This window comes from Triplophysa rosa, linkage group LG20, assembly GCF_024868665.1.
Source record: "Triplophysa rosa linkage group LG20, Trosa_1v2, whole genome shotgun sequence".
Classification (NCBI taxonomy): Eukaryota; Metazoa; Chordata; class Actinopteri; order Cypriniformes; family Nemacheilidae; genus Triplophysa; species Triplophysa rosa.
The window spans coordinates 13,151,910-13,175,000 of record NC_079909.1 but is presented as its reverse complement, the minus strand read 5'-3'; the positions used below and the strand labels follow the sequence as shown (position 1 = coordinate 13,175,000).

The 23,091-nt window shown below is 39.9% G+C and overlaps 2 protein-coding genes across 2 annotated transcripts; one reads left to right on the top strand and one right to left on the bottom strand.

The window, feature by feature from the left end:
* The first annotated feature begins 345 nt into the window (after nt 1-345).
* On the top strand, nt 346-18,346 carry hcfc1a (host cell factor C1a). Its single transcript, XM_057361312.1, is given in 28 exon segments — nt 346-505; nt 1,549-1,753; nt 2,877-3,025; nt 3,120-3,280; nt 3,367-3,575; nt 3,662-3,746; nt 3,844-3,950; nt 4,045-4,224; nt 4,396-4,725; nt 5,424-5,575; nt 5,670-5,864; nt 5,991-6,215; nt 6,298-6,402; nt 6,475-6,691; nt 6,777-6,913; nt 7,004-7,142; nt 10,685-10,881; nt 10,981-11,749; nt 11,890-12,017; nt 12,746-13,051; nt 13,220-13,448; nt 13,530-13,790; nt 13,877-13,980; nt 14,061-14,198; nt 14,277-14,462; nt 14,556-14,853; nt 14,936-14,999; nt 16,932-18,346. Coding segments are annotated over 27 exon segments (5,307 nt in total). The 5' UTR covers nt 346-505; nt 1,549-1,557; the 3' UTR covers nt 16,972-18,346.
* Nucleotides 18,347-18,462: 116 nt separating this feature from the next.
* On the bottom strand, nt 18,463-21,346 carry si:dkey-13a21.4 (uncharacterized protein LOC494576 homolog). Its single transcript, XM_057361318.1, has 5 exons — nt 21,209-21,346; nt 20,311-20,437; nt 20,018-20,236; nt 19,814-19,939; nt 18,463-18,698 (listed from the first exon to the last, which is right to left on the bottom strand). The coding sequence occupies exons 1-5, from the start codon at nt 21,289-21,291 to the stop codon at nt 18,609-18,611; spliced, it is 645 nt and encodes a 214-aa protein (XP_057217301.1). The 5' UTR covers nt 21,292-21,346; the 3' UTR covers nt 18,463-18,608.
* Nucleotides 21,347-23,091: the final 1,745 nt, after the last annotated feature.

The window sequence follows — 23,091 nt, the reverse complement described above, 5'->3', positions numbered from 1 at the left end:
TCTGTGTTTACATCTGCGGTTAATTTACAAACTTCCCATTAATGACAAATTATTTATTCTACAATTCTGTGTATGAATGCACGGCACGAAATGTGTCAGAGAAAAGTCTAACTTAACTATAACTTAACGTCAGGTCGCCATCTTTAGTGTGGGACAATAACACATACATTTAAATAATAGAAATCCGTTAAAATTCTCTTGATAGATTAGACGCATTTAAGATGCGAGCATTTACATGATATAATTATAAAATTATTCCGAAAAAAATAAATAATAATAGAGCTTAATTCGTTTTGAATGTGTATTTGTTAAGAGCTCTAGAGAGGGGACGTGGTAATTCAGCCATATTTGTTACGGGTGGTTGGAGCGGCTGTGCATTGTCAAGAACATGGCGGCTTCCAGGCAGGCATGAGAGTGGATACTTCTTAACAAATCGGACGAACCCGGGCTATCCTCTCAAAACAAGACCATCAAACATCTCCCTGGATATCGCAACACAATTTTCGTACGTATGGCGATGAAAACTATTACGCTAAAATTCGTATTTTGGATAGTGAACATAAACTTAGCCGCCATTTTTCTTGTGGGAGCTGCTAGCGGAGCGATTTGACGACAAGATGGCTGCTTGCACCGGGGCGGAATGAATATAATAAAATAACTTAATCGGTTGTGTATATCTGGAGTGAGACGACAGAGCACGGACGTATCCGCTAATAGTATGTATCGGGATGTAATTGTGGTCACATTTTTATTTGTGGATCATTGGGCGAAACCAGGCTAGTCGGCTATTTTAGTTGCGCTGTTGCTAACGGCTTTCCACTGAATGGGTGTAATGCATGCATAAAAGTATCGCTCAAATGTACATTCCGCTTGGAAACTGCAGAGGGTTAGCGATTGTTTCAGTTTGCTTTGCACTGGAATGAATTTGCACAATTTAAATGAAGTATTACTGCTGTTTTGGGTGACTGACAAGATGGCGACTCCCAGAGAGGCATGAAAATAGCCTTCTGCCGCAAATGGGTACTAGATTCGAGTGTTAGTAAACGAATTTCTACCCATGTTTGCACTTCCAGCAATTCGTGGAGTACGTTTTTAATTGTAACAACGACTACTTGTGCCTGTAGAGTTTGGTAGTTTACTTGTGTTGTACAGGTAAGTGTTAGTAATTGTTTTTATTTGCAGAACCGCCATTTTTCTTTCAGACTGGCGGAGGCTTGTTTCAAGATGGCGACTTCCATGGCTTCATACTTCTCTGCATTAGGGACATTTTAACCCGAGATGCCGAGAATGTAAAATCGTATGAACTATATCGTGGCACAAGACGTCTTCATTATACATATCTATGGATGCACAAGTTGCTGCGTTTTATTGTATGCGTATAATAAGCACAGCCTAACCGGCTTTTAGCCCCCAAGCGAGCGCTAAAATGGCGGTTCCTGGACTATCCATACTGTTTGGGATTTTAATAGTGCAGATATTTAAATAGCAAGTGTAATTATATTTGTGTGGTTTTCTATATTTCTGAAGTCCATTCCCTTTTTCCCTCAGTAAAAGGACATGACATCCCCAGGTTCCACTGTGCCTGGAACCACCGGCGCTCCTCTGCAGCCCCGATGGAAGCGGGTTCTGGGGTGGTCCGGGCCGGTCCCCCGGCCAAGACACGGACACAGAGCTGTGGCCATCAAGGAGCTGATGGTTGTTTTCGGCGGAGGAAACGAAGGAATCGTCGACGAGTTGCATGTTTATAATACTGGTAAGTCTTATATGTAAAATATGCACCATTAAAGTTTATATGGAATGAATTACCCGATTTTGCAATATGTCTGTTTAAAATAATGTCAATGTCGTGCTTTATATGGTGTTTTACCTTGTCACATTTATTTTTGATCATCGTATTTGTCGTTTAACCGGAGAATGAAACGTTTGTCGCAGTAGTAACAGTGTCTGCTTGCATAATAAATAAATACAGTGATTATATATCACAGACTTGGCTGTTGTATGTAAATGAGACGTCCTGTGTGTTTTTAAAATCGGTAATGTTTTAGCGCCGCGTTATGGCGTGCTGCTCTGTGGGATGTTGTGCGAGACGAAAAAAGGCGCCAGAAAATAAAAAAAATGGACGCTGGCTACCGCCGCGTCACGCGCACACCCCCGATGGTGCACGTGCACCAGTGCGCCTTTTTGTTTTCCATGTCAAAATTGTTTGTGAAGTATGTCGGTTTAATTAGAATTTGCTACAAAACTTTTTGAGCTTGCAAGCACAGAATTCACACAATTACTAGCGAAAACATGATTTAATCACTTAATGAATAAAATGTATACCACAGATAACGTTTAATACACAATTATAGCACACCATTAGTCTCTTTAATTTATTAGAGGAGAATGCTAGAACCAGATAATTCATAATGTAATGATAAAATTTAACTTCAAATTAAGCAAAAAATAAAAACAATTACAAGTCTAACCGTTTCCATTTTAAAGGGCTGATTGTTTGTAGTAACTAGTATTTTGTTGTTGTTGTTGTTTTAATCTGTCTTCAGCAGTTTTACAGAGCGCTAGTTTTACATTTTATAGGATACATTGCAATGCAGTATCCATTTAATCAAAATGTACTCTGTTGAGTTTCTTAGCCCACATTACTAGTTTTGTGGTGAATTCTAAGCAAGTCAATCCAACAAACCAACTTCCGGTTCACCACACTTTAGTTCTGCAAACCACTGAAATACAATAGAATTATAAAACGATTTAAATGTATAGTGTTTTGTAATGACATGGGTTGCATCTCCAAATTGACTTTTAAGCATCTCAAGAAAGAGTACTTCTAAACACTGTAATAATGACTAAACAATAAAAGATTTCTTTATCTTTCTTAGCAACGAACCAGTGGTTTATACCGGCTGTTCGTGGAGACATTCCTCCAGGCTGTGCGGCATATGGTTTTGTATGTGATGGCACACGGCTGTTGGCGTTCGGTGGAATGGTGGAATATGGAAAATACAGTAATGACCTTTATGAGTTACAGGTAACGGTACTTAATTATGATATATCTGGTTTTTAGTTTCATTGTTGTTGAATCTGTCAGTAACTTCATCTGCATTTGTTGTTGTTGTTGTCAGGCAAGCAGATGGGAATGGAAAAAATTGAAACCAAAGGCCCCAAAAAATGGGGCTCCGCCATGTCCGCGTCTGGGCCACAGTTTTTCTCTTGTTGGCAGCAAGTGCTATCTCTTTGGGGGGCTTGCCAACGACAGCGAAGACCCCAAGAATAACATTCCCAGGTACAACTGCCGGACAGTATTCTGTACATCTAAAAGCACTTTATATTTAAACCCTTTCATTCATACAATTTCACATGTTTTTCCAGATATTTGAATGACCTTTATACTCTTGAGCTTCGTCCGGGCTCCAACATCACGGGTTGGGATGTACCAGTCACGTATGGAGTTCTGCCTCCTCCACGAGAGAGTCACACTGCTGTTATTTATACTGAAAAAACTACTAAGAAGTCCCGTCTCGTCGTATACGGAGGAATGAGCGGCTGTCGTTTGGGAGATCTTTGGACATTAGACATTGGTATGAACATGGTTTCGTAAGCCGTTCTGTCACACGTTGGTCATCAATTGAATCGATCAATAATTAGGTCACTCATTGCTTTGCAGATACAATGACCTGGAACAAACCCGGGATAGGCGGCGCTGCACCACTCCCCCGGAGTCTTCACTCGGCCACCATCATCACAAACAAGTAAGTTAAGATGAATTAAAATTGCATCACCACATGCATTGATTATACATACTTCATGGAAAAATGACCTTTTGTCCCATTCTGCTTTGATCTGTAGAATGTATGTTTTTGGAGGCTGGGTTCCCCTGGTGATGGATGATGTAAAAGTGGCCACACATGAGAAGGAATGGAAGTGCACAAACACATTGGCCTGTCTGAACTTGGGTATGTACTTGCTCTGAAGGCAAAGTATAAAAGATGCCATGGCAAAAGTGATTAAAAGTAGTAGATGCTGATTATTGATCAGACTTTCTTCTAGACTCGTTGTCCTGGGAGACCGTTTTGATGGACACTTTGGAGGACAACATACCCCGGGCACGAGCGGGACATTGAGCAGTCGCTATTAACAACAGGCTTTACGTGTGGAGTGGACGTGATGGGTATCGTAAAGCGTGGAACAATCAGGTGTGCTGCAAAGACCTGTGGTACCTGGAGACAGGTGAGAACGGCGATTATGTTATATATGTTCTTACATACAGTTTCTCAAACAGAATGAGGAAAAATCTCAAATAATAAAATTAATTTCTGCTTATTTAGTTGGAAGTTCAGTATATCAGTGGTAGTCAAATTTGCATTATTTTTGATATTGTGTGGTTGTTTTTTCTCGCAGAACGACCTAATGCTCCTTCAAGGGTACAGCTTGTCCGAGCCAACACAAATTCTTTAGAGGTTAGCTGGGGAGCTGTGTCTACAGCAGATACGTACCTGCTTCAGCTTCAGAAATACGATATCCCGTCAGCCACTGCTGCCACCTCACCAGCTCTCAGCGCAGCTCCCTCTCTCCCTGGAAACTCGCCAAAGAGTCCAGCGCCCGCAGCAGCTGCTCCATCTGCGCAGAGTCTGCCCCAGAGTGGCATCACTCTCATCCCACAGGCTGCATCCCCCACAGCCTCAGTCACACCAGGAAGTCCTCTGGCGGCCTCCACAGCTCGTGGCCCAGGTACAGATTTTTTTTATTGTAAAAAGTAAAAAAAAATATTGTAAACAAAGTGGCAGAGGACAACAGTAAAATTTGTCTTGTAGTACAGTGGCCATGCGTTTAATTCCAGGGAATACTTATAACTGAAAAAATGTGTACCTCATATACATTAAAGCGGATGTAACGCACACAGTTTCTGACAATCTCATATTAGTTCTCCCGCTCTCGGTGGTTGACACGTGGGCTTGCTTTTCCTGGAGAATTGTCCAATAATGGACTAAGAAAAATTGTTAAGTAAGGGAATTTCATGTTCAAAAAAAACTTTGAGAAACCTATAAGAACCTGGGGGAGTGTATCGAACACAGAAATACTACGTCAAACGTCAAACTCATTTTTTGACAAGTTGACAATATCAAGCATGAGAAGACAGCATGTTTAACGTTGTTAAATCAGAATGCATGAAACACCTTTGCACAACCCCTTTAAGTCGATAATCATATATGTTTATCTTATTTTATAGTTTATAATGCACTGAATCTTAAATGTGATATTTAAAAATAAGATGAAATATTTATCTAATATTTAAAATTTTTAATCTAGACAGTCTAGACAGATGGTCAAATTAATTTTATTGCAAGTTGTATAATGTGTCAAAAAAGTCTTGAATTTAAGAAGCATCTGCCAAATGCTTAAATACAACATGCATTTTTTTTTTAAAGCTTTTCTAAAAGTTGCAGCCCCTCAGTCGGGCACTGGCACATCGATCGTCACCGTGCGACAAGCCACCCAAGCTGGAAAATCCCCAGTCACTGTGACATCACTTCCTGCAGGTGTTCGTATGGTCGTGCCAACACAAACAACTCAAGGAACGGTAATGAGCACAAACCAGAAGATGAATGTTGTAAAGCATTCTGTCTTCATTGATTTATATTGTTTTATAACATTTTGTACATTGCATTTTTCAGCCCATAGGCAGCAGCCCTCAGATGAGCGGAATGGCAGCTTTGGCAGCAGCTGCTGCTGCTACACAGAAAATTCCCCCCTCTGCTGGAACCACTGTTCTTAATGTACCGGCTGGGGCCACAATAGTCAAAACAATGGCTCTGACACCTGGATCCACCACTCATCCCGCCACGGTTAAAGTGGCGTCTCCTGTCATGGTAATATTGTTAGGTTGTCACTATATGTAATTATTAAAATTTTGTGCCATGCTTTTTAGAATGATGTCCACTTTGGGTTTTGTATATTTTTTGTACAGAACATTACAATCTTTATTTGTGTTGTAGCTAAGCAATCCTGCCACACGCATGCTGAAGACAGCCGCTGCTCAGGTGGGCAGTCCAACAGTGTCGAGTCCCACTACAGCCGCTCGACCCATCATCACGGTGCACAAGTCAGGCACTGTTACCGTAGCTCAGCAGGCCCAAGTTGTGACCACTGTGGTGGGCGGAGTCACCAAGACCATTACTCTTGTCAAGAGCCCACTTTCTATGGGAAGCACTGGCACCCTGGTACTCTATATTTTTCATTCTGCCATTAAAATTTACCAACCTGAAAGGCTTACAAATGGTTTTATTTTCTATTTTTGTTTAGTTCTCTAATTTGGGCAAAGTGGTGTCAGTAGTTCAGACCAAACCAGTTCAGACGGGCACCATGACTGGACAGGCCACTTCCAATTCACTGGCACAGATTTTACAGGTAAGTTATTTCACGACTGCTCAGAAAATGACAATATCTGAGCGTTTACAAATAATGTCCACTTGTTTCTAGACAAAGGGTCCCCTTCCTCCCGGCACCATTCTGAAGCTGGTAACATCTGCTGATGGAAAACCAACCACCATAATTACCACCCCTCAATCAGGGGGCACAGGAAACAAGCCCACCATCCTGGGCATCAGTGGCATGTCTCCCAGTTCCACCAGCAAGCCGGGCACTACCACTATCTTTAAAACAATCCCCATGTCTGCTTTACAACATGGAGCTGCAGGTGAGGTGTCCATTTTGTTAACAATGACAATATAATCACTTTGTCTCGTTCTGATCTCAATGAGTGAATCTGTTTTGTGTTGTAGGTGTGACTAGTAGTACAGGGGTGAAGAGCCCTATCACCATCTTCACTACTAAGATGATGACATCTGGAACTCCAGGCAAAATCATTACAACAGTGCCCAAGATTGGCACAGCAACAGGCCAGCAAGGACTAACACAGGTATTACAGCAAACCACAAAATATCTGTTTTGGGGAGCAATAAAAAGTGAATTATCTCACTACTGTTGTTTTATTCGCCCGTTCTCATAGGTTGTTTTGAAGGGTGCTCCAGGTCAACCCGGAACCATTCTTCGCACCATGCCAATGGGAGGAGTGCGTCTTGTGTCTCCAGTATCAGTGGGTGGGGTCAAGCCAACTGTAACCACACTGGTTGTGAAGGGAACGACTGGTAAGCATATCTATTAGGGCTGTGCATTTAACACGTTAATTATAATTAAGGTGTTATGGAACATTAACGAGATTAACATTTTTAACACACCCGCCCCAGACATAAGTAGGTCATCTTACGTTTCATAAAGTTGACTGGTGACAAATATGATGCTGGCAACAACTTACTGCAGGATATAACATACAGAATACATACAGAAAGAAAGAAACAAAAAGTATCTGAGCAAAAATGACCCTGAATGAGCTTTTGTCTCATATTTATTTAGTTATGCAATCACACAAGCGCAATATCATAACAGTGCTATTTTTGTCCAGAAAACTACGAGTGCATTTGATTTTATACAACAGTTAATTAAATAAGAAATTAATTTTAAAACACATATTTTATAGACAACATTGTTTGTTTTCCTAATTTTTCAACGAAAATATTACCTAGAAAGCCTCAGCAGAAGTGTTGCGCATCTCTGGGGAACACACAGAGTGGTTTCGTTTCTAAATAAGAGCTGTAGCTATCGATTATTTTAGTAATAGAGTATTCTACCAATTATCCCATCGATTAATCGAGTATTTGGATAAAATGTACTTCATCTTTATTAAAGAGCAATACTAAACATACAAGAGAAAATAAGACAGGTCTCTTAAAATGAACAACTAATTTGTTTCCTTTTTAGAAAGATTAACATTTTTGTTGCCGAAATTGCATACATTAAAGGTGTGATGAACTGGGCTTGTTTATTGTTTTATACTGTTGTATGAGGTCTACTTATGACGTTCGCGTGGTTTTTACATTCAAAAACATCCAAATCAATAAGTAATAGGCTATTTTCTACCCGGGTTTTGAGGCCAGGGGCCCGTTTCAGAAAGGAGGTTTAGTGAAAACTCTGAGTATATTAACCCTGAAATGAGGGAAACTCTGGGTTTTCCGTTTCTGAATGTGAGGTATGTCAAACCTGAGAAAGCGGGGTAACTCAAGCCCGTTTCTAAAGGAGAGGTATCTTATACTCAGAGTCAGTAACCATAGTAACTTACTCTGTGAACCTAACCTGGTCGGGAGCAGGTTTTCTTTGGTAAACCCAGAGTTTATTTCGATCTCCTCCCCCTTTTAAAGCGCAAGTGGTGTAACTCATCCATTCATTCATTAATACAGTCATTCATGGCACACATTTTGATTACACAGAGACCATCTCAGTGACTTATACTGTATGTCATATGTGCTTTTATAGAGGATTCATGAAGAGGCTGCATTAATTCATTGGAATGTACTTTGATTTCAGGAGAGCACCGAGTGGAATTTTGTCATTTCCCTGTGCATTTTTATTAAAACTGTACAGTTTTTCTTTACAGTGAATTAGATGTATCAAAATATATCTCATCCATCCTTACACATAAATAAAGTGCATGAATAAAGAAATGAATAAATACAGACATACATGCAGAAATGAAGCGATAAAGGTAATAAACAAGTAAATTTGACATGCAGCCATTCCAAGTGAAATCTGTTCAGAGCAGGATTCGAACCGGCGATCAGTCTAACTTTGCACGAGAGTCTGACGCCCTGCAGGTGTCCTATACACCATGACTTCTTACTTGCGTAACTAGAGCACTCATGGCGAGTGAGAACATACGATTTTTTTATTATTTCTGTTGTTTCATTCATTTAATGATTAATTTATTTGTTTATTGGTATCAATTTATTAATTTAAACTTAAGTCATTTTCAGGACATCAGTAAATCGAGCGGAAAGTGTGCCTCACTCTCATGTGCTTTCTGCCGCCATGTTGCTTTTTTTGGTGCTGTTGCCATGGTGAATCGTGCTATCTTCGCTCAATTGATGATGGCTTTTTAAATCAATGGTGCAAGCGCGTAACCTAGAGTGAACTTACTCAGAGTGGATTGAACTAATTGAAATCACCTGTTCTGAAACCGAAAACTCAGAGTTGCGATTCTCTGAGTAAATCAACTCAGAGTTCACATTTTAACTCGGTGTTGGTTGAACCTCCTTATTGAAACAGGCCCCAGCTCTACAAACGCTCGGTTTGAATGGGCCTTCCACCATGAAGACTTGGAAGTAAATGCCCACAGCTATGATTGGATAGCAGTTTGTGTAGTAAACTTAGTTGGAGCCTTCTATGAATTTGGTTAGAGAAGTAACGTTAGGTTACACATTAGCACCATTCGCACAAGATTAGCATTATCTGGGGATCTCGTGTGATTCATAAATTACCTCCCCACATCAGTATTTCATGTGACGCATTCGCACGGGATGATTTTACTCAAATTTATTTTAATTTTATTAAAATTATTTCCCGGATGTGATGGAAAGGCTTTGCGTATAGTTTGTATAGCCTATAGTTTGTATAGTTTGTATAGCCTATAGTTGTATCGTGTTTAATGATATATGACCGTACCTGTCAGCATCCCGGTAATTTATGGATATGACCCAGCACCCGGAATAATACCAAAACACTTCAAAACAGCCTCAATTATTCGCAAACGGTGGATAAAACCTTGAAAAACGATATATGAGCCCCACAAATCACAGAGATCCCGATTCGCAAGGGATTTAGATCACAGACAACCTCTGCAATTATTACAAATGACTAACGTTACAGGTCCACAGGTAATACTAACTTAATCCCGTGGGCATATCAAGCGATCTCTAACAAAGCAATAGTGACGCATGGTACAAAAATGTTTTGCTCACATAGATTTCTGCGCCATTCCTATTGGATTCAATATTGACGGCACAACACTGCTTTTTAATTTTAGGCAATATTGACTTGTAAATGATTAACTAACAATCTGGTCAACATAAAGTTCTTTATTTGAAGCACAATTCTACAAGAAAGCAGGGCTCTAGACTAACACTTGAGAGAGGTGGCACTGGTGCTACCAAGTTATTCAGTTGGTGGCACCAGCCCTTAATTTGATAGCACCAGAGTTGTGGGGTGAGGTAAGAAAAAAGAATCACTAAAACTTCATTAAAATGTGTTTAATACATTAATAAATCAATTAGAAATTAATACAAATCATTGTTTATTATTGAATTATTTTTATTATATATGTAAACTCTCTTTCAACACTTTACCATATTTAAAGCACATCTTTCTTAAAGCTACTAAAAGCTAAATTTCTGAGATACTGAATTTGGGATTTTCATTAGTTGTCAGTTATAATCATCAAAATTAAAAGAAATAAACATTTGAAATATATCAGTCTGTGTGTAATGAGTGAATATAATATACAATTTTCACTTTTTGAATGGAATTAGTGAAATAAATCAACTTTTTGATGATATTCTAATTATATGACCAGCACCTGTATATTTTGGCCCCAAATGTGATGTGTTATTAAGTTGCAATTAATTAGATTAATTAATCGCAACATCATGTAATTAATTAGATTAAAAATTTCGCTTCACTAATATCTATGCGTTTTGTTTCTCATGTTTAAATATTTAAATGTAGCTCTGTGCCAAATGTAGTTTGGCAATGTCTATTATGAATGATTGAAGTATGTAACCCGCTTCTGTCCTTTTTTAAGGTGCAACAACTCTTGGCACCGTCACAGGTACAGTTTCTACCAGTTTAGCAGGAGGAAGCATAGCCAGTGCCAATGCCACCCTGGCAACCCCTATTACCACTTTGGGCACCATTGCCACCCTCTCCAGCCAGGTCATTAATGCTACCGCTGTGTCTGCGGCTAAAAGCAGCCTGACTACTGTCTCATCTACAGTGCAGGTTAGAACTACAAAACATGTTTAGTTTTCAGAAATAGATCAATATCAGCTAATATCACTGTGGGTATATTGGGTCCAATCTCCTTGTTTTTTTTTAAAGCCCACCCAGGTCACCCTCATAACTACACCCAGTAGTGTGGAGGCTCAGCCTGGCCAAGACCTGCCCGTTTCCATCCTGGCCTCTCCTACCTCTGAGCAGCCCACCTCCAGTGAGTCTGGAGCAGGTGATGCCGCTGGTACTGTTACGCTAGTGTGCTCCAACCCCCCATGCGAGACTCACGAGACCGGCACCACCAACACATCCACCACTGCAACGGCAAATATGGGCACTGTGCCAGGCGGCACGGTCCAGAGGGTGTGCTCGAACCCACCCTGCGAAACACACGAAACGGGTACAACAAACACAGCCACCACAGCATCTGCCAATATGGGCAATGCCCAGACAGCCACTGTTCAGAGGGTCTGCTCCAACCCACCCTGTGAGACGCACGAGACGGGCACCACCAATACTGCAACCACAGCTTCATCTAGCATGGGTGGAAACCGAACAGGAACGGTTCAGAAGGTCTGCTCCAACCCACCCTGTGAGACGCACGAGACGGGCACCACCAACACGGCCACCACAGCTTCATCTAATATGAGTGGAAACCAAACAGGAACAGTCCAGAGGGTCTGCTCCAACCCACCCTGTGAGACGCACGAGACAGGCACCACCAACACTGCAACCACAGCATCATCTAGCATGGGTGGAAACCAAACAGGAACGGTCCAGAAGGTCTGCTCCAACCCACCCTGTGAGACGCACGAGACTGGCACCACCAACACGGCCACCACCGCCACCTGCAGTATGGAGACCGATGAGGGAGCAGGTACTTTTTCTCCAAAAATGCTTTTTGTCATTAACTCAAAAACAGCTGTTGCTTTAAATGTTCATAGACTTGGACATACATGTTGGTGTATGTCTTCAATACTTTGTCTTGTGGCTCATGAAGGTTTTTCCCCTGTTTAGCCCAACAGAGTAGTGAAGCATCAGAGTCCACCAGCAGCACAGAAGTCCTTCCTTCATCTGCGGCACCTCAGAGCCGAGCCATCACCATAGTCACACAAGCAACACCTCTACCAGGACCAGCTGTTCCAGTAAGTGCCCACAACTGTGCTTGTATTCGAAGCAGTGTTGTTATCCCAACACAATATCTCTGTTTACTTCATTTTAAAGGGGTCATATGACACGGCTAAAACAAATATTATCGTTTGTTTTAGATGTAATGCAATGTGTATATGTGATTTAAGGTTAAAAAATGCTGTATTTTCCACATACCGTGCATGTTTATGTCTCCTCTTTGCCCCGCCTCTCTGAAACGCACAGATTTACAAAGCTCATCGCTCTGAAAAGCGAGGTGTGCTATGATTGGCCAGTTAACCCGTGCGTAGTGATTGGTCGAATACTGCAAGTGTGTGACGGAAATGTAACACATCTTACCATATTTGGAACATCAGGTTCCAAAGCAATTGTACTGACAGGTACGCCCAACTTACTTGCGTATACATTTGGGCGGTCTTAGTCAAATGATACCACGAACTGACGTAGATTTGTGGTGGTGTGGTTATACAAGGCGTTTCAGGCAGGTCTGGATGAGCATTCGCTTTTAGATAGAATGCATCTTTTTTTCCGACTCTTTAATTTTTTGAAATTTTACGTGTAATGCATGCATGGGCAACTTATAACACACCAGAGACACAGAAAAACACGTATTCGTGCCATATGACCCCTTTAAAGCCAATGTGAAAGCTGTTGGCTCATTTTACTTGAGTATTGAACAAGAAGGTTTGTGAAGGTCACTAAGCTTATCTTTTTTTCCCTGCAGTCTATCTCTTCAATCACAGAGTCCTCGGAGGCAAGCGCCGAGCCTGTTGTTATGGAAAGCTCTGAGGCGGAGTCCTTGCAAACTGAAGCAGAGGCGGTCGCCACGCAGGCCGAGTTCCAGGCGGAGGCGGTGGCCATGCCAAGCGACTTCCAGGGAGAAGCTGAGGCTTTGCCAAGTGACTTCCAGGGAGAAGCAGAGGCCATGCAGGCGGAGAGCCAAGCGGAGACAGGCGCGGTGCCCATGGAACATGAGGCCACTAGTATGGCAGAGGGAGAAATGGCTGCAGAACAGCTACCAGCAGCAGAGGTACGTTGAATCATGTACAGCTGTTTTATTGGATTGGTTCAACAATAACAGTGGGTCATTCCAACTGATGCTGCCAAACTTTTGCAGTTGTTCTTCGCTGCCATGAAGTGACATTTTAAGATGTATAATTCAGATTTAAATTGACGCTTGACTGAATTTATTTCCTAGATGGAGGGTGTAGAGGCGGCATCAGCGTCCCAGAATGCCGAGGCTCTGGCCCTGCCCCCTGAGCTAATGTCGGACGAGCAGTCCACAACGCTGATGGTGACCGGTTTGACACCGGAGGAGCTGGCCGTCACGGCGGCCGCAGAGGCAGCGGCCCAGGCTGCAGCTACAGAGGAGGCCCAGGCCCTTGCCATCCAGGCAGTGTTACAAGCAGCACAGCAGGCTGTTATGAGTAAGTGTTACTTTAGTTACATGATTGTGTCGCTGATTATTCCACATGCAGCAATTGGGTGGTATTCTCATCTTCTCTCAGGTTCTGGTGAAGGAGGAAGAGATGACCAGCAGACCCACACCATACCCATCATTCTGACTCAGCAGGAACTGGCCGCCCTGGTTCATCAGCAGCAACAGCTTCAGGCAGCCCAGCAACAGGCCGCCGCCCAGGCAGCTCTGCCCACGGAGGGCTTGGCTCCGGCCGACAGCCTAAATGATCCATCTTCAGAGAGCAATGGACATGGCGAGATAGCAGCAGCAAGTGCAGAGGCCGGACTGCTGCCACGCACCACCACAGAAAGTATGTGTGAGCTTTGTTTTAAGGTTCAATATGTATCTAGTTTTAATATTAATCGTATTAATTTTAAACCAATTATTTGTTTGTAGCATTGGCTCCATCCAGCACTTTTGCACCTGCTGTAGTCGCCAGTCCAGCCAAGATGCAAGCAGCGGCAGCTCTGACTGAAGTGGCCAATGGAATTGAGGCTCTGGTAAGTTGTGCTTTATCGGAAGAAAATCATCTGTGAAACACTCTAGTATGGACGTTTTTTAATCCTGTTATGTTCCACAGAAACAAAATCCTCCCACTGTTACCGTCAAACCACCTGTTAAGAAAGAAAACCAGTGGTATGACGTTGGCATAGTCAAAGTGACCAACATGGTTGCAACGCATTTCTACATGCCCGCAGATGACTCCGCTTATGTTGAGGTAAGACACTAAACATTCTAGTTTGTAAAATAAGATACTGTGTTTTTTGTTGGGATAAACTAACTATGTGTGTTCTAGGATGATTCTGGCACAATTCCTGACTACACTCAGATGAAGAGGGTGGAGCTTCAACCCGGGACTGCCTACAAGTTCCGTGTGGCGGGTATAAACACGTGTGGTCGTGGCACCTTTTCTGAAATATCTGCTTTCAAGACCTGCTTACCAGGATTCCCAGGGGCACCATGTGCTATAAAGATAAGCAAGGTACGTAGATCAAATTGCACTTGGTGCTTTATAAAAGATTGAGGACTCAAGTTAGCTGTCTGGTTTAACTTAATGTGTGTATTCTCTCTTTAGAGTCCAGATGGTGCACACCTTACATGGGAGCCTCCATCCGTGACGTCAGGAAAGATCACAGAGTACTCTGTGTATTTGGCCATCCAGAGTAGCCAGACCACCGAGGCCAAAGCCTCTACCCCAGCCCAGCTGGCTTTCATGCGTGTTTACTGTGGGCCTAACCCCTCCTGCCTGGTCCAGTCCTCCAGCCTGTCCAACGCCCACATAGACTACACCACAAAACCTGCCATCATCTTCCGCATCGCAGCACGCAATGAGAAAGGTTACGGCCCAGCTACCCAAGTGCGATGGCTTCAAGGTAGTTGCCACTTCAAACACTTTATTTGGTTGATAAAACTTATGGGTTCAGGCAATGATCAGTTTGTTTTTTTGCTTTGTAGAGTCGAGCAAAGATGGCATCTCTGCAAAGCCTGCCCCGAAAAGAGCAGTTTCTTCACCAGATGCGTGAGTGATCGTGTTAACCAGCCTTTTCTCCAGAAATGTGATTGTTATTTTCGTAACATGCAATAGGTCGTTTGCAATCACATGGTTTTAGGGCAGCAAGTGATTTTCCTCCATAGGAATTCACTATCACAAACTACCTATGTAGTTTGTAAAGTACCTATGTTTAACGACCTGAACAACGACCAGGTAAGCCCAAATGTCTGTCAACCCTTACTTGTAATAAATACTAGCTTCTGTTAAAAGAACGAGCCCTTATTAAATGGATAAAGTGAAAAATCTTGTGTTAAGCATTCCATTAAGTCCATTATAAGGAAACAGCTTAACGTACCAAAACAACAACCACGGAAAACCAAAATAAACACATGTGTTTATCACTGATATCAAACATAAAAATGATAACATGTTCTCAGTTTGTCGCTGCCTTGAGCCACGTTATGTGTCACTTACGTCATTTATTTGTGATATACTATTTCTACATAAACCCACCCTGCTAAAATATAGGATTACATAAATTCTAGTGGTTTCCATTAAAATACCATTATGAACCACAAATTTGGGCATTAATGGGTGTTCTATTGATTCCCATCTGCATCCATCGTGTTTTGCATGTTTTACATGCTGATAAATAAGTGATAGCTTATTGAAATGGTGAACTGATATTTTACTTAGTTTTAGTCTATTTTGCGAGTGAAACTTGTTTTGCGGCTGCATTGAGTCCATCAAACTAGATGCGGACTAGTGGAGGCCGAGTCCTGTTATTTAAACATGCCATCTGGCTGATCTGCGTGTCTGAGTGAATGAACTGCACAGTTTAATGTGCTACACGCGTGATGCTCATGAATTTGTCTGCGCTTTATGAGGACATGAACTTCATCTCCAGAGTTGCTCTGAGAGTTTATTTCACAAACATTTTATTGTTTTAGTGAAGAAACAGACATACAAAAAAAATAAGCGTCTTCCGACAACCTGCCAAAATAAAAGTCCGGTTAACTCTGTATATTTGTGGATAAATATATATTACTGTTTAATAGTAAAAAAAGAAACTAAAACTAATTTAGATTAACTAAAGGCATCATCCATAAGCTGAAGTTAGTTGTTTACCTTTGAAATTATTATTTCTATTTTTATTAATGTTTCTTATTTATACATTTATATTATATTTCATTTTGAATGTAATATGGCAATGGAATGTACTAAATGGGTTTAGTTTTCACAGATATTAATGTATGCAATTTCAGCAATAAATGTGTTCATTTTTCTAAAAAGGAAACAAATTAGTTGTTCATTTTAAGAGACCTGTCTTATTTTCTCTTGTATATTTAGTATTGCTCTTTAATAAAAAAAAGTACTTGTTATCTGAATTCCCGATTAATCGTTGGAAAAATCAGTAGAATACTTGATACTAAAATACTAAAATAATCGATAGCTGCAGCCTAGACTGACTTTCACAAGGCTGGCCAGGAGTTCTCATCTCTTTTACTACAATGTGTAGAATTGTTTTAGATGATACGTTTTCTCTCCATTTCTCCCTCATTTATTGATTCACCAAGCAAACTAACGTATGTGAAGTTGGCTAGTTAGATACAATTTAATACTATTATCTCCGTTTCTCAGTCAATACTTGCATTTTCCCCCTTCCTGAACATCAACTTTTCCTACACAATAAAAACACCTTTAATGGTTTGATCGATTTGAATGGTCAAAAACGACGCAAAACACAGGTATTTTGAGTTTGTTATAGTGAATTCCAATGGAGAAAATAACTTGCTGCCCTCCATGACATCATGTGCAAACAACCTATATATACAACATTTTATAGAAAATGTATTCAAGAACATATGACATGAATCAAGTAGTTAAAATTGTCTGTTGAAGCATCCGCTGTAGATGGTCAAAGTATTAAAATGATATAAAATGTGCATTTTACTACAGGAAAGGGATTGGTCTGAAAAAAGCAAGAATGGACCAGTGATTCAGCTTCCAAAACAAGAAATGCTCATTCTTCCCAGAACACCATCATCACAAGTGTAAACATCCAGCACACAGTCTGAAAGAAACTAGGCAAAATGTTCCTTTTTCTCTATTTGAAACGATTGGAGAAAAGCATTTACATTTTTGAGGATTTTTCACTGAAACAGCATTATATGGAGTGTGGAAAAAACAATCGCTTTTTCTATTGTAGTCTTCCTTTCTGCTCCCCCATTTTTTTCTGTTTGTTGTTTTGTAAGGTGTTTGTTTTGCTATCAGCTGGGCTCAGATGAAGTTGCTCTTGTTTCTGTGATGGACTTCAACAGTGAACTTTTCGATCACGTCAAGTCATGATGTCATAGTCATGTAGGGGGAAAACAAACCAAGCACTTGTTCTCAGACAAGAGGATTTCCACTCAACGGAAGTATATGGTTCAGTGAAATAAGAGCTGCACAAAGATTCAATTTTGGACTCCAGTGTGCTGGTGATGTCATCACTGCACAACTGCAGATAAAGACAGGGCAAAGGAAGTTCATTACTGGCTAGACAGAGACTTGCTAGAACTGAGATTTGCCATACAAACAGAAAAAAAAATCTAAAACTTCCCAAAAAATTAGTGAGGAGATGACGGAGAAGATCTTTTCTGTAGTTTATTTTTGTATTTTTAAAGTTTTTCTCCTGTGTGTGTATGTCTGTGCTTTTTTTAACTCACTACTTTCTTTTTTTTAATCTTGTTCATCCCCCATTGGTTTGTGGATTTGAGGGAAGTAGGGCTTTTGGAGGGGCGATGCTTTTGTTTGACTCTTGTAGGCTAAATGAGAATCATATGTGTGCTAAAGCCAAGTGTTAATATGCTGAAAGAACGTTAACAATTTGACCATCTGAAGGGCTTTTTACTTTGTTTACTGCATATTTCCACGCTGGTTTCACTTTGTGTATGCCAAACATAGAGATGTAAAAATCGTAAAGCATTGTTAAACTTTTTGTTCACCAAATTGCCATGATTCATGAACCCTTCCTCTGACTTTCCTTCCCGACTTTGTCACACAACATGACTATGTAGAATTTTCTCTGCCCTAGATTGTGAAAGTTGTCCATGTGAAGATGAAAAAAATGTCTGCCTTTTTTCTTTGATTATTTGAAGGGTATGCAAGCTAAATGTTTATTGTATACCTGTATGGTCTCCATGTGGGTGAGGATGGAGGTTTTCGTTCTTGGTAAAGCCAAGTATGGATTCGATTGTAATATAGTTCATACTGCAAGTGGTAAAAGATGACATCTTGGCCTTTTTATATATTTACCTGTAACAAAACGTTTTTACATGTTGTCATCTCCCGATTGCCTTTTTGTCTTGACTTATAAAAGATACAGAAATATATACACCGTGTCTGTCCCTGCTTAATTTTGACTGATTCTTTTTGGTTCAATTGAACTTTAGTAGCTCGATTTCATTTAGCACTGAGACCTGAAACGACAGTCTGCTCGTTTGCATTAATATGGATATATTTTGAAATAAAGGAGTTATAACTCATCTTAGTATTCATATGTAGTAGTTTGTGAGGTTTTATTTTCCATGGAAGATTTTACATGTGTGTAAACGTGTTCACAGTAGTGCAGAAGTTTGTAAGACCAACTGTGCTTCAACACTGGCATTTTTCATTTGAGGTCTTATCAGGTTGTTTCTGTGTAATCTGGACGTCTTTCCCATTTTCAGCAGAATGACTTCTGAGCTGTGGAGGTAATGCAGCACAAAGTATTAAACGGTAACTTAATACTGCTCCTTGTTTGGTGATACTCTGTATTAAAGAAAATAGTTCAACCAAAATGAAAATTGATTTACTACAAAAAATTTCAAGTTTTTTCATACTGGGGCAGTTCATGGTGACTGGCTGTTAAGATGGAAAAACAGTCAATGGCTTTTATGTCTCAGATTATGGTTTATAGGAACAGTTTACCCAAAAATGAAAATCCTGTCTTCATTTACTCGCTTTCAAGTTGTTTAAAATCTGTATAATATCTTTGTTCTGATGAACACAGAGAAAGATCTTTGGAAGAATGCTTATAAACAAACAGTTCTTGGACCCTATTGACTACCATAGCAGGAAAAAAATCTTTGTAAATTTCTCTGTTTTGCTGAACACAAAAGAAGATATTTTGAAGAATGTAGGACAGCAAACAGTTCTGGGGCACTTTTCACTACCGTTGTCATTTTTCTTACTATGGTAGTCAATGGTGGCCAAGAACTATTTGATTACAAGCAATTTTTTCTCCTTTTATGAATTCTTTTAAATTTCAGAATATTCTTTAAAGCTATCATGTGCCTTCCAACAGCATAAAACCGTGCACAAGTAAGCATGTACCAAATGTTTTGAGGTTAAAAGGTTCAATTTCGCTATTTGTAGGTGCTGCCATCATGATGTATTTTTGCAGGTGAACCTGGAGGTTTGGTTCCCTTGACAAATCTGCACATTTGCATCATTCACTGTCAGAAAAAAGTACTATACCATTTACCGTCACTAAGGTGACAAATCTTTTTGGGTACATAATTGTACCCTAAAAAAAACTTCTCTCTTCACAAGTGTTGGTCCAGCATTGTGAAACCTGGCAAAATACATCATTACATCATCACTTAATTAACTCCTCAAAAAAAATCTGTGTTCAAAGGGGGATCATTTGGGCTTGGATTTGGTCATTTTAATTTTGGGTGAACTATTCCTTTAAATGTTCATTCAGGAATGGCTCGTGTCTGCCTCCAGATGAAATATTTGTCTACATTTAGTCTGGATTTATTCACTGAAGCTATGAGTCAAGTCTATGTGGATTTATGAAGGACTTCTCAACTCACATAAAGAAGGGCAGCTCTAGCTGCACTATGAAAGGTTCTGTCCACGTCTATGTCTTCTTTGGCACTACATTCATAATATTCAGCTCCCATAGCACTACACCAATGCTTGGCTTTTTTGGGGGATACCTGTCAATCAAATCCAGCTATCAATTAATAGATGCTTGAGTCGTACTATTCAGCTTGCATTTGAGTTTTTGGCTATACCTCACGATTGTCCAAGTCGATTTTATTGCCGATTACTATGAAAGGAAATCCTGTTGGGTCGGATGGTCCAGCTTGCACCAGGAACTCTTTCTTCCAACCCTCAAGTGCAGTGAAGGAAGCCAGCGAGGTGACATCAAACACCAGGAGGCAGCAGTGAGCCCCACGATACAGTGAAGTGCCCAGTGAATGAAACCTCTCTGTGCCTGCTGTGTCCCAGATCTGGTGCAAGAACAGTTGCATGACAATGTTTGAAAATCTCATATTTTACATAAATGAAAGTACATAAATCTCACCTGAAGAATCACTGATGTTTTATCAATAGTGAGTTCCTTGGTCAGGAAATCGACCCCGATTGTGGCTCGGTACAAATTAGTAAAACGATGATCAACAAACCGGGTCATGAATGAAGATTTTCCAACTCTGTTAAAACACAAAAGAAAACAAAATAACTTTTTGATCAAAATAATAACCAGTAAACAAATATCAGAGAGAGTGTAGACATGCCGAATCGGTTTCTCAATAGCTTAAATTGTTTTCATCTAAATGCTTTGCTTTGAAAATAGTTTTGTCGACAAATATAAATATGAAATTAATCACAAAACTAACACACTTTGCTTTAATAACGTGTGTAAATATGCAAAAAGCATCCCATATTTAAGATAGAGTAAACATGCAACATGCAAAAGCTATTTTAATATTTTATTTTTTTAAGCTAATTTTATTAAAGAAATATTCACATTTTTTTATAGTTTCAATACTTTTGACTTGTTTGCTTTTTATGTAAAATGCACTTAGGCCTACTTGTGTACACACATATATGCTCAATAGACTTTAAATCAAAATACACAATACAATTTTTAGCAAATACTGTCTAAAACTGGGTGCGCACTGTACGATTTTAAATATTCTTTTTTTGTACATGATTTTCTGTACAAACATGTTTCCAGCTGAAATTCATGTCACGCTAGATCTCAGTTGTCATCAATGTTGGACGGACACAAGCGAGGATTATGTCACACTGCAAGACTGCATCTCAAAATTTCTGACACTGGAAGAATTTATGAGAAGAAAAATTGATCGCAATGGTCATTATAAAATGAATTTATAAAAAGACAGATTAAAGACAAAATTAATCTCTGATAGTGGGGCCATATTCAGTGTGCACCATATTCAGTTAAGACACAGACTCACCCAGAATTTCCAATGAGAATCACTTTCAAATGTGGCGTGCTCCATTCAGTCATGATAAAAAAATATCCGAAAGCCGTTCTCATTAAAGGGTGGTTATGTGGTCATCCTAATATCCCCTCACTGCATTTCGGACATGTCCTGTTCATATCACTGATCCATATGAAAACATGGCAAAATAGGTAGGCTAATGGTTAACCACAGTAAGCGAAAGGTAAACAAACGCCTTGCTAAACTAAACAGGTGCGGCTATGTCTGTGTTTTGTTGGACAATAAATTACATTTGAAATCATCAAATGGCATTGCTCTTTGTTTTTAATGGGCCCAATAGTGAAAGCTTTGAAAAACATACCAGAACCAAACAGCACAGACTGAAAATAAGCGAGAGTGTGTCATTTACCTCAACCTATTCCAAATTACCACAATATCTCAGCAAATTAAATACAGCACAGTACAGTTCAGATAAATTCAGATTTAGGGAGATAAGTTTGTTTCTTGTGCCATGCAAGTGTTTGAGATACCATGCTATATAAAAAGTTCAAGGTATATTAAAGTTTCATTGTCATTTGATTACATATCATGGTACTGATGACCACAGTCATTCCTTTTGCTTTCAACGTATAAAAACAAGAAAAAATTGGCAGACCCCACTAAATGAGAGACGTCCTCACATGGGAGTGGTCTTGTTTTGTGTCAGTTAAGGGTGTGGAGGCCAAAACTGTTCGTTGTAACAGTGAATATGGCAACAAGCTGTCTTCAACTGAAACGCGGTTTTAACTCGTTTACCTACTAAAAAACACAGACAAAATTAGCTTGTACCTTTAGATCACGTTATCACTTTTGGGAGCTGTGGCTTTGAGGTCAGGTGCACATCCTCTTTAAATATTTTAAAACATTGATTTTTGCAGACCTTTTTCTGCTGTTTGTTCTGTATGAGCTACAGTATAGTCTCAACCCTAAATGAACACATCTGCCTAATTTTAACTGCTCACTCATTCACTTCTTCCCTATTCCCTAGATAGCAGATAACATTTGAGCCAATGATGGAGAAATGAATGACAATAAGCGAGCGGTTTTGAACACTGACGTGTAAAAAGCAGCACTGTCGTGGGCATTTTTGTCATTAACATCTGTGGGGCCTTATGGGTTGTTATTAAACAACTAGGTCATTTTCTCACTGTTTGTCACATTTGTCACTCTTTTTGGTAAAGAAAATATAAACAACTTTATTTACTCTTATGTTTATATTATAAACATTTTAATTAAATATATTTAGCGTAAACATATTATCTGTTATATATTGTCTGTTTATTTTTACAAAGTAAAAATTTATGAGGTTTTCTGTTTTCTTAAGCTGGGAAATATTGTAGCAAGTGTACACTAGTTATACACTCATAATCAAAGTGCATTGTGGGTATGGGAATAAAGTTGCTCACAAAAACAACCAACGTAGTGCACTACACAGGGAGCGGTTTTGACACAGTTCTTATTCTGGTGTGTTTCATTGCTTAACAATGGCTCTCAACGAGTTGAGTTTGATAGCCCTATACTGTAAATAATAATGCAGAAGAGGGACATAGGCTGGGAATTATTAAGGCCAGAAATGCTCGTACAGTCTGCGAACCACAGACAAGGAGCATTCTGTGAGCTTTCACTCCAGCTTCTTATCTTTGGGATAAGACATTTGACAAGAAATGATTTTTAAGTCTTAAGAATGAGATATGTAATTATTTTAAGAATAAATCTCAATTTAGTCATAACACTGTGCATACATAGTACATTTTTCAGCCTGGTGAACGAAATGAATTATGTGTAAAGTATGGAAATAAGCAGCTGAGGCAGATGAAAGCAGCATGAGGGGAGAGAGAGGCGGTACTCTAATGACA

Coding starts and splice junctions, on each gene's coding strand:
- si:dkey-13a21.4 (XM_057361318.1), bottom strand. CDS start 21,291: ATGAGAACGGCTTTCGGATATTTTTTTATCATGACTGAATGGAGCACG. Junction 20,438..21,208: donor ATTCTCATTGGAAATTCTGG/GTGAGTCTGTGT, acceptor GTGTTTTAACAG/AGTTGGAAAATCTTCATTCA. Junction 19,940..20,017: donor TCGACTTGGACAATCGTGAG/GTATAGCCAAAA, acceptor TTTGATTGACAG/GTATCCCCCAAAAAAGCCAA.